Here is an 11,254-nt window from a genome sequence, read left to right as displayed (position 1 = left end):
GAGGTATTTGGTTGTTTGATGCTTTTGTAAATATTATTATTTTTTTTACATCCTACCTAGCATTAATGGTCAGTGCCTAAAATCTTAGCTTTATGGATCTTGTCCAAACAATTAATGCTAATGAAATAAGCGTTTCTAATGACAAGATGTATGGTTTGGTGCACCTCCCACAGCACCTGCAACGAAGCTAAGGTTTTCGAGAAGGTAGGATTTCAGGGATTGAGGCTTGGGCTTTTTAAACTGGACATTTAAGCTGAGCGAGGGGATCCCTGGGTGGCGCAGCAGTTTGGCGCCTGCCTTTGGCCCAGGGCGCGATCCTGGAGACCCGGGATCGAATCCCGCGTCGGGCTCCCGGTGCATGGAGCCTGCTTCTCCCTCTGCCTGTGTCTCTGCCTCTCTCTCTCTCTGTGTGTGACTATCATAAATAAAAATTAGAAAAAAAAAAGCTGAGCGAGGGGCAAATTCTGTTAGGAATCAACCAAAGCAATAAGCGATTCTACCTGAAGAGAACCGTCTGATGGGCGTGATGCCTAGAGAATGGAGCTTGGCAGCCTCGTACCCCTCGGAGTAAGGGGGACTCAGGAGGCCATCAGGCCCCTCTGAGAGGAAGGCTGTTTCTTGCTTGTACTTTCGGGTGTCGAGGGAGATGTCACAGGAAGGCTGACCTCAGAGTTCCCACCTGAACTTTGCAGTAAGCTCCTCTCTGAGCTAAACCAGTAGAAGCCATCCGTGATAGCCGTAGTTAGCTATTTGTGGGAGTCAGCCAAGAAACTGTTGTAAATGAGTCATTCGAGAGTTTGCAGACAGCCCGCATCCAGCAGATCTGGGTCAGTCTCGGAGGAGGCAGGCCTGCCTCCGACTCTAACTTAGGAGCGGACATCTGATTGGCGTACCGAGGGCTTGGTCAGTGCTGGCAGCCTGACAGGAGGCCTGCCTGCGTCCGTCAGCGTTAGGGTCCGAGTTCCAGGTTTCTGTCTCCAACGTGAGAGACCCTGGGCTGCTGACAACCTTCCCAAGCTTGGACCTCACCTGCCACACGGGCTTGGCCCGCGTAGAGAGCTCAGTGCACCAGTTTGCCTCTCACTGGTGGCCAGAGTTCGGCCACTGCACCTTCTTTCCCAGGCAGCAGCGGGAGGGGCAGCCTTGACTGGTGGGTTCCACTCCAGACTCAGGCCTCAGGCTACTGTTCTGGGGCAAAGGGGCTGATGAGGCAGATGGCTGCCTTCTGATTTATCTGTGCGTCTTGTCTCCATAAGTGGACAGACTGGTCATATGTTGTATTGGGTTGGTGTCTCCCCAAAATTCACATCGACCCAGAACCTCAGTGTGTGACAGTTAGGAAATGGTGTCTTTGCACAGTTAATTGAATTGTGTTGAAATGAAATCCTTTTTTGAGACGAAACCATTTTGAAGTAGGTGGGCCCTACATCCAGTGACTGGTGTCATCAAAAGATGAAAGGCCATAGAGAAGCCATGTGACCATAGAGGCACAGACTGGAGGGATGTGGGGCAAGCCCAGGACCCCAGGGGCCAACAGAAGCGGCTTCTAGAGCTGTGAGTGAATAAATTTCTATTGTTTCTCTATAAGTTGCTGTTTATAATGTTGATGACCCTAAGACACGAATGAGCCTGCATCTACAGATCAGTTATGTGTTCATGAGCTTGACTGTGGGATGTGCAGCCATTCTTGTTGGCGGGCATCCTCTGCTAGGTCCGACGTGCTGAGGAGCACTGTCAGCTTGGGTGGGGAAGTCACCTGTCAGATGGGACTCTGGCAGCCAGGCCCAGGCCACCAGCTGCCAGCTAGCTGCAGGTCTTGTTTTATTATGTAGTAGTTGACGTGGACAACGAAAGCTTAGATAATACATTGGACACTGCCTATCTTGCACATAAACTGGAGCAACACGGAAAGTGTGGTTTTGGTTATGTTTATTTTTATATTTAAGCGAGTGATGCTTTCTCTTTTTTATTGAAAAGACCATATACTGTTTAATAAACTAAGGCCTGCATGGCTGCTGGCCTGGGGAGCTGCCTTTCCTTCCACCCATGGTTTTGCACATTTTCGGCTTGGCAGGCAGCAGGACTGCATTTTGGGTTCTGCCGTTGTCACAGCAAATGTGTTCCCGTGTTTAAACCTGGTCTTTATAGTTAGACTCATTTTCATTGTCCCTTTTTCCTTTATGTGAGGTGGGAGGTCTCTTTCCAGCTGCATAAGTCATAACTCTTTGTGGCCACAGGTAAAGCCACACAGATATTCAAGAAAATTCCCCAAGTCCTCAGGGTGAGTGAGCAAGGTGGGCAGGTCGGCAGCGGGAGGGGGGGGTCCCCCCTTAGGAGGAGGGCAGGAGCTCCAGGGCTGCCCTGTTCCCTCTCAAGGTGGGCAGCTCCCCTCTTCCCCGGGGTGAGGTGGGAGGGGGTGCAGACCTCCTGCTGGACTGGACGCTGCCCCGCAGCACCCTGGGGTGAGGTCAGCACCCAGGTGGGAGCAGGCCTGGTGCAGGCAGGAGTGGAGGCGGCATGCACCCACGGGTGCGGTGAGGGGGGGGGCGCCCCGAGGTGGCACCGCCGAGCTCCCTTTGGGGAGGCTTCCCCGTGCAGGGGGCGACCCGACAGTGGGGACCGACCCTGGGCCCGCTTGCCACCCGCACTCCAGTCCGGGCGCTCCGAGGGTGCAGACGTCGCGGGGCCACGACCGACGTCGTCACGCGGGGGGGGCCGGGAGGCAGCCTGCCGATGCTTGTACGTGGTTTACTTCAAATTGTCCAATTAGTCGTCAAGGTTTACAGACTCTGATTTTACACGTAATTCCCCGTTTCTGCTCGGCTGAGCAGCAGCCCCGCCCGCGGAGAGCTCGGTGGGTCCCGGCCCCCCTCCGCCCAGTCCCCCGCCCCTCCCCCTCCCTGCCCCCTCCCCGCCCCGCCCCGCCCGTCCGCGCACCGCGCCCGCAGGGGACCGTACCTGACCCGTCCTGCGGCCTCTGGGTCACGCTGCCGGTCGGCGGGAGGAGAGGAAACAGGAAGAGCAGAGGCCGTCCCCGCGGGCCGCTCCGACCCGGCTGCCGCGCCGCGGGCCTGTCCGCCCCCCCGTGATTTATGGGCCCCGCGCGGGGCCGGGCCGCCCGAGGCAGGCGCCGCCGGGGACGCTCGGGCCGCAGCCGCCGCCGCCGCCGCACGCACGGGGACCCGGGGCGCGCCGGCCTCCGCCGCCGGCTCGCCCTCCCCGGCCCCGCTATGGCGGCGGCGGCGCGGAGGGGCCTCGGAGCACGGCGTCCCTCCCTCGCCCGCCCGGCGCTCCCGTCAGCTCCGGCCGCAGCCATTTTGGAGCGACCGCAGACAAAGACCGAGCCCCGGGGCCGTCCCCCAGCGGGCCCCCGCCGCGCCCCCCGCGCCCTGCCCGGCCCCGGCCGCGACCCCGGCCCGCCCGGCCGCCGCGCCCGCCGCGCCCGCCCGCCCGGGGCCCCCCGCTCGCCCCCCGCGCCCAGGCCGCCCGCCCGCGCCCCGGCCTCTGCCGCTCGCAGCCATTGGCCGCGCCTTTTAAGCGCGCGCCGCGGCCAATCGCGGGGCGCCGGGCGGCCGGGCGGGGGGCGCCGCGGCCAATGGGAGCGCGCCGGGCGGCGGGCGGGGGCGGGCGTGCCGCCGCGCCTGCGCACTGCGCCGCCGCCGCCCTCCCCCCCCAGCCGGCCGCCCCCCGCCCGCCCGGCCGCCGCCCCCGCCCCGCAGGCGCGCGCCGCCCCCCGCCCGCGCCCGCCCGCCCGCCCGCCCGCCCGCCCGCGCGGAGCCTCCTCCCCGCCCAGCGCCGGCGAGCGGCGGCGGCGGCGGGCCGAGGAGGAAAGATGGCGGCGGGCTCGGATCTGCTGGACGAGGTCTTCTTCAACAGCGAGGTGGACGAGAAAGTGGTGAGCGACCTGGTGGGCTCGCTCGAGTCGCAGCTGGCGGCCAGCGCGGCCCACCACCACCACCTGGCGCCCCGCGCGCCCGAGGCGCGGACCGCGGCCGCCGGCGCGCTCGGGAACCATGTCGGAGCCGGAGCGGCCGTGCCGGCCGAGGGCGCGCCCGCAGCGGCGCCGGAGCCGCCCCCCGCAGGTAGAGCGCGGCGCGGCCTGAGCGCGGGCGGGCGCCGGCCGGGCCCGCGTCCTCACCGCGCCGCCCCGCTTGTCCCCGCAGGGCCCGCCGCCAAGCTGAGCGCGCTCGAGGCCGGCGCGGGGGCCGGGGCCGGGGCCGGGGCCGGGGCCGGGGCCGGGGCCTGCGCGCCCGGGGCCGCGCCCGCCGCCCAGCCCGCCGCCCAGCCCGCCGCCCGCAACGGCCCGCCCGGCGGCCCCGGAGCCGCGCAAACTTTGAATGGGAGCGCCGCGCTGGGGACCTCGCTCCGCGCCGCCGCCGCCGCACCTGCTGTCAGCCTGCTCCACAACGGGCCCGCGCCCGCGCCGCCGCCCAAGCCCAACGCCGCCGCCGCCGCCGCCACTGTCATCCAGACGCCGCCCTTCCTCGGCGCCCCCGCCGCGCCCGCGCCCCGCGCCCCCTCGCCGCCCGCGCCCCCCGCGCCCCCCGCCGCGGCCCCCGCGGCCCCCGCCAGCGCCGCCGCCGCCGCCGCCGCCGCCGCCCCGCCGCCGCCGCCGCCGCCCGCCGCCGCCAGCCTGGCCCGGCCGCCCGGCCCCCCGGCCGCAGCCCCGGCCCCGGCCCCGGCCCCGGCCCCGGCCCCGGCCCCGGCGGCCGCGCAGAACGGGGGCAGCGCCGCGCCCGCGCCCGCCCTCGCCCTCGCGCCCGCCCCGGCCCCGGCCCCCGCCCCCGCGCCCGCGCCCGCCCCCGCCCCCGCCCCGGCCCCGGCCCCGGCCCCGGCCCCCGCGCCCGCCCCGGCCCCCGCGCCCGCGCCCGCCCCGCCGCCCGCCGCCAACAGTCAGCCCGGGCCCGCCGCCGCCGCCGCCGCCGCCGCCGCCGCGCCCGCGCAGGTGGCCAAGGCCGACTCGCCCAAGACGGCGGTGCAGCCGGCGCCCGCGCCGCCGCAGGCCCTGGCGACCAGCTGCCCGGCCGGCGCGGGGGCCGGCATGATCCTCGGGCCAACTATGCAAGGGGCGCTGCCCGCCGCCGCCGGACTGCCGCCGCCGCCGCCGCCGGCCCCCGGCACCCCCGGCACCCCCGGCACCCCCGGCACCCCCGGCGGGCTGCCCAAGGGCTCGGCCGGCGCGGCGCCCCAGAGCCTGCCCAGGACGCCCTCGGCCACCAGCGGCGGGATCCGGGCCACGCTGACGCCCACGGTCCTCGCCCCCCGCCTGCCGCAGCCGCCCCAGAACCCGACCAACATCCAGAACTTCCAGCTGCCCCCAGGTGAGTGGCCGCGCCGGGCGGGAGGCCGGGGAGCTGTGGGGCTGGCAGGGCGCTGGGGTCACGGGGGTGCGCGGGCCTGCGGCCGACCAGCCGGGCTGCTGCCCTCGGGGACAGAGAGTGCGTGTGCGTGTGCGTGTGCGTGTGTGTGCGCGCGTGTGTCCGCGTGTGCGCGCGCCTGGGGTGCCGGGGCAGCGGGGGTCCCTGCCCTGCGGCCGCGCTTCATGTGTGCTTGTGTGCTGGCTCCTTGCATTGCAAAGTTTCTGGGCTCCCACCGCGGCCGCGTGTGCCCCTGCCCGCCCCGCCCCCTTCCCCCGCCCCTCCCCCCCCCCCCCCGCGGCGGAGGCCGAGGGGGCAGCAGGGCGAGGGGTGATGGAGGAGCCGGTCCATGCGGCCCCTGCACTTGGTGCTTCCCCTCCTGCTTCTGGGGAGCACTTGTGTCTGGCCTGTGTCCTCACTGAACTCTGCTGCTGCTGCTCTGTTATCCTGGGCTGGGATGGAGAGTTGCCCCCCCCCCCCCCCATCCGTGAGGTCAGGCACAGTAGTGACACTCCTTCCTTGTGGCTGGGCAAGCCTGCATGGAAAGCTTCCGCTTCCCTGCTAACCCTAGGATGGCAGGGATCCCAGGTGAGCCCTGGAGGGATCCTCGGGCACACACCCTTCCTGGTCCACGTCCTTGCCTCTGCGCTGTGCTGTGCACTTCCTGTGGCCACAGTGGCCCGCAGCGTAGTGTGCTGGTTAAAGGGTGCCCGGTTGCCTCCGTTGGTACCATCCGGTGACAGCAGCGGGTCTCTCAGAGGTACAGGCAACGCCTGCTGACACGGAGCTGTGGGGTCCCCACCCGTGCGTGTCCTTCGTCTCCCGCGTCGCTTGGGCCGTTGGTGAGGGTCCCTCAGGCCTGACCGCGGAAGGGCCTCCCCAGCATCCCAGGTCATGCTGCTTTGTTTGGGGATTCCCAGGCAGAGAGAAAGTTTAGCGGTGGAGGCGCCCCTGTTTCCCTTGCATCCTCTGCACCTCGCCTGCGTGGACTGCCAGTGCTGAGCTTCTGGAGAGCTCCTCCCTTGCCGTGTAGTAACATGTGCTGGTGGAGCGGCCGCCGCCGTGGCAGGAGTAGTAGAAACAGCACCTCCCCTGTCCCCGCGTGCGCTCTGGAAAGAGCCGTTGGTCACCTTGACAGAATTTCAGCATCTTAAGGAGAGGTTTCCTTGTCAGAGCCTGTGAGCACCCGACTGGGGCCAAAGCTGACGGGGGTGTTTTTATATGGGCAGGAGTAGGGAAAGCTTGCAGCCCCCACCCGCATTTTGGGGCTGGGGGGGTTTGCCTCGCTCTTAGGGAGAAAGGTGATGCTGGAGAGGGGCTGAGATGCCCCCTACGACACACTTGGTTTCCTTTTTGAAGTCGTGGTGCTGTTGATTGAAGTGTCTGTTTTGCTCCTTATGTGTATTTTGACTGTTCGGCCGCCAATAGGGCTGATCTCTAGTGACCTTTAGAGGAGGGAATTTGTGGTTGTGGTACGTCAGGTCGTGACGTCAGGACACTCCTTACCTGTCTACAGAAGCGCCTTTCGGGTGGTCCCACACGTTCAGCACTTGCCTGACTCCGAGCAAAGGCCTTCCCCTGTGCTGTACTTTTGTTATTTAAACCTGGTGTGAGCTCCTCAGCAGTCGGTGCGGCAGGGCAGGCGCTTGGCCTGGCTCGCTGGGCCTGTAGGTGTGGCAGTTTGGGGCTGGCCGGATCCCGGGTCTGAGCCTTGGCTCCAGTGAAGCCCCCTCCTTATTTCTGCTGGGGGGGGGGGGCACGGGGTGGAAGCCGTGGTTGGGAAGGGGCATCTCTGCCATCTTTGTCATGTTGACCCTGGACTCCCTTTTATCTTCTGTTCTAATGTCACCATTAGAGATGTCTTTGTGTGACTAGTAGACGGCCGCTTGAAAAAAGCTGTAAACTGCTGACTCTTTGCAAGAGTTGTCACGAGTGTTTGCGTTAAGCCCCCCGTATTTAAGAGCACAGAGCCGCCCGTGTTGACATTTGGGCAACAGATGTCCTCTAGAATAGGAAAGATTATATCCATGTCTCCATTGCCCCCCACCCTCTGACCCCCGCCAATTGGGAACTCTTGATTTCTCTCACATCATCTCATTTCTGTAACAGCAAAAGCAAAAAAAAAAAAAAAAACCCATGGTTAAAATTATTACCCGGGAACAAAGTTCTTTCTTTTAAATAGTATGATTCTGTAAACTGAGACGACAGATTGTGAATATTCTAGTTATATAATTGGTCAGGAAATACTGAATTCTACTAGTCGATGTCCTCTCTTCATTGCAGTCTTTCATCATACGACGTATAAAGAGGAGGTGGAAGTGACTTGTAAAAATAACTATGCTTGGCTAACAGCTCATTCTTGTTACAACTCAGAGATGCAAACACTTGGGAGGAGGGGATTAGGGGCGGGCAGGGTTTTCCAGGCTGCACACAGGTGTCAAGTGAGCTCACGGACTGCTGGCAGCTGGAGTGTGTGAAAGAGTCTTGCCCCTCAGGACCTGGCCTTCCTGCAGGCCGGGGCTCCAGGTTGGGCAGAGGAGGGACCGTGGTCTCCCCAGGGCCTGAGGCCAGCCCTGGGCCTTCATGCTCCACTCTCACTGCGCGCTGTGAGCCTCTGTGGACTTTGGTTTTACCAAAATCTGTCTTAATGTGCTCTGTCGGGACGGTTTTGTAAAGAAGTGTTTATGTTACTATAGTTAATTTGCTTGTTTGAAGGTACCAGAGTCTAAATTTTATCTGTCGTGGGAATGACAAAAATGGATAAGGGATTTTTCCTGCAAAGGCAGCTGTCCCAAGAACTCTGGAAAGCACCAGTGTCATACAGCTTGGAAGTCGTAACATCGAAGTAATATTATGATTATAGTTGAAAGAAGAAAAAAGTGATATGACACCCAAATTAGCATGTGCATAAATGGTTTTAAGAGATCTTTTCAGAGAGATGCTTCATTACAGATGCTCGTTTCTGAAGGTGATCTTTTGCCCTGGCAGATGAGCAATCTTCTGCAGCGTACATGAGTTTGTCCTCCTATCACTCTGAGGTCTGGCCACGGTGTAGGTTCTCATTCCAGGACAGAGCACCGTTCCTACCGTCGACGCTTCGGCCTGGGAACATGGGCTTGCTCCTTCTTTAAGGTGAATACTCTCGATGCTAGCTAGTATCCTTGTTTGTAAGGACGGGTGCCCGGGGCGCTGATTCCCACACGTGATGAGTGCGGGTATCTGTCGGTGGGGAAAGGAACAGCCCAGTGGTGGTGACCCTATACTGTTTGGGTCCGGTCTGGTTCCAGGAGGGCTGGCCCCAAGCCGGGCAGTAGGACGTGGGGAACCCGGCATTGAAGTTACGGGCCGGCTTTGGCAGCTGGTGCTGTGGCAGGAGGGATGTGTTTAGAAGTTTAGATTTTGTTACTCGAGGATGCTCTGGGCTTTTTTCTTTGAGCCTCAGTTGGCCTGCTAGGAAGCAGGGTTGACCATTTCATGGAGCACTGTAGAACTGACGGGGATGAACGGGACACAGTGCTATCACGGAGCGTTTATTGTGCACGTACTATCCCAGTCACATTCCATTTTTCGCTGGTTTTCAAGCGTCATGTTGCTGTAGATGCAGTGAAGTCTAAAGACTGCTCGATTCTCCATCAAAACTGCACCAAACTTGGACATGTTCTGGGCCACTGGGGAGTCTGGTGCGGTGGCTGACTCTGGTTCCGTGAGTGAGAACGTTGCCAGCGCTGTCACAGGAACATCGTAGATGTGGGGGACGTGTCCCACAGCCATGGGGGCAGCGGGCGCAGCTGCCTGCAGAGGGAGTGTGCCTGGGTGTGGGCTCGCTTTGGGCCACAGGCCTTAGAGTTTGCCTTTTGATGTGCTTCGGTAAGTGACGTTTGTAAGGAAAAGAAAAAGAACTCTCTGGGAGCGGTACACGACCAGCACCGGACAGCCCTGCGTAGCGCAGGACAGAGCTAGCTTCCCTGAGCGCTCGCTTCTGCGCGTTGCTGGCCCGGAGGGGAGGCCGTTCCTCCTCACACCCTGTCTGGGCTTTGCCCGTGACTGTCCCCATCATCTTAAGGGTGGACAAAGCCGTCTTGGTGACTGGGGGGTGGGGTGGGGATGGTGTTTTAGGCATACGTGGGTGTCTTTTGGGGCTGGTGGTTCTTATCTTTGGGCAGTAACGGGGGAAGGGGTCCCTCCGACCCGCCTGGGGTATCTGTTCTCTCTTGCTGCTTTCCGTACTTGAGGGCAGCGTGTGCTGTGTGCTTACGGCAGAATCGCTGGAGTTTGAAAAGTCGAGGACTTTCCAGGTCCTTTATGTTTGCCACGTGAGGGGTGTGGGGTGGACGCACATTTGTCAGGAATTGGTTAGGAAAGGGGCATCTTTGCTACCTGGGCCGTGGAGGAACAGTGTGAACCGAGGGGCCGAGGGGCGCGGCCCCCAGGATTGTTCTGTTGCCCCTGGGCCGTGGTGGGCAAGTGCCCAGGCTCCCACTTGTGCTGCGGAAGTTGCCCTTACCCCTGCTCAGAGTTGCTGACTAGTGGGCACCGGGTCCCGTCCGGCAGCGGCGTTGGATCAGAACGGGACCGACCCAGTTCGGACCCTGCCCTGGGAATGAAGTGGCTCAGCCCAGCGGGGCAGAGCAGCAGGGGCACCCGCGTCTGTTCCCGCGAAATCAAAATAGAGGCCGTTCCGGGTATGCTTCGGCCCGTTTCAGTACATAGATGTGAGCTTTCCTCATCTGAAATGATACATTTGAAGACAGCTTTTTTATAAATAGCTCGTCATGTGTGAGTTGATTAAGACATAATTAACAACTGTTTTTGAAAATCTTGAAGCAGAGATTTAAGAGGACTCTGGAGAAACTCGCCTTAGGTTTGGGGAATTTGCAAAGTTCTCAGAATCAGAAGCACTTTTACTCTTCCTCGTGTGCCGATAAGCAGGAGTCTCAGGTTTTCTTGGTTGTCCTGGGAAACAGTTACTGTTTAGGGCTCTCCTCTTAGACTTCTTAGGCTGGAGCTTGGCAGCCTTTTATTTCATCGGGCCTGTGATAGGAAAACCAGAGGAGAGAGGTGAGTTTTGCAGCGGGAGCCTCTGTCCCGGGTGCCGGGCACCGTGGGCGAGGGACAGTTGTTGCCAGCTGGGCCCGAGGTGGCTGTGGGTGGGGGCACTGTGAATCATGAACACGTGACCCCCGTGCTGTAAGGTCACGATAAACGCTGCTTAACTAAACCCTGTGCGGTAGGTGAAGTTCTGTTTCAAAATTGAGAGCTTTATGTTTTCTACGGGAGGGCCATGAACACTTTCGATGACAACTTTTTGTTTTTACATGTCCTTAAACATCTAGGCTAAGAGATTAAAAACCTTCAAAACACAGAGATGCCGACATTGACCACATTTGCCCCCCCTCCAATTTGACAAGCGTGCGGGTTCTCTCTCCTTCGTGTCTTGATTTCTTCTGTGGCCGCCTGCCTGGTGGATGGAGGCCTTCTGGGTGCAGGTGGGCGAGCCTGGCGTGGAGGGGCCGGAGGCTCAGAGCCCCTCGGCCGCTCTGCAGGCCTTCTTTCAGCCTGAAGCCAGAGTCTAATGGGACCTCTCTGCCTCTTCTCTGTGGCCCGGGGTGGGGGAGGTCGAGAGTGCTTCTTTGACCATTAATCTCATGAGGAGGGTGTGACCAGGTAATGTGGGACATCCTCAGCAATATTGGGAAGCTCCCATCCCAAGGGGCATATTTTGAATCGTTTTCCAGCTCCAGAGGTTGGGGAAATCCTAAAACAGTTCTTTATGACCGCATTGAATTGGACGTTAGATTTTAGAACCGAGGAGCAAAGCAGCTAGGAGGTTCTGTAGCTCTGCAGTGACGTGTTCAGGGCGGCTGGCGGCCTGAGCGGACGGCGAGCGGACAGAGCGG

General features: G+C 61.7%; 1 protein-coding gene and 1 long non-coding RNA gene across 2 annotated transcripts in view; one reads left to right on the top strand and one right to left on the bottom strand.

Annotated features, from left to right (window-relative positions):
- Positions 1-1,912: 1,912 nt before the first annotated feature.
- LOC144298645 (uncharacterized) lies at positions 1,913-3,161 on the bottom strand. The gene is made up of 2 exons (XR_013365596.1): positions 2,959-3,161; positions 1,913-2,789 (listed from the first exon to the last, which is right to left on the bottom strand). It is a non-coding gene; the product is annotated as an uncharacterized LOC144298645 (long non-coding RNA).
- A 656-nt stretch (positions 3,162-3,817) lies between these two features.
- TAF4 (TATA-box binding protein associated factor 4) overlaps positions 3,818-11,254 on the top strand; it is a 67,377-nt gene continuing 59,940 nt past the window's right edge. The window contains 4 exon segments of the mRNA XM_077873796.1: positions 3,818-4,171; positions 4,173-4,296; positions 4,299-4,730; positions 4,839-5,321. Coding sequence (XP_077729922.1) covers positions 3,833-4,171; positions 4,173-4,296; positions 4,299-4,730; positions 4,839-5,321 — 1,378 coding nt within the window. The 5' untranslated portion in view covers positions 3,818-3,832.

Source organism: Canis aureus, chromosome 26, assembly GCF_053574225.1.
Source record: "Canis aureus isolate CA01 chromosome 26, VMU_Caureus_v.1.0, whole genome shotgun sequence".
NCBI lineage: Eukaryota > Metazoa > Chordata > Mammalia > Carnivora > Canidae > Canis > Canis aureus.
Note: the sequence above shows the minus strand (reverse complement) of the source record. Positions and strands in the feature narration are given on the sequence as shown.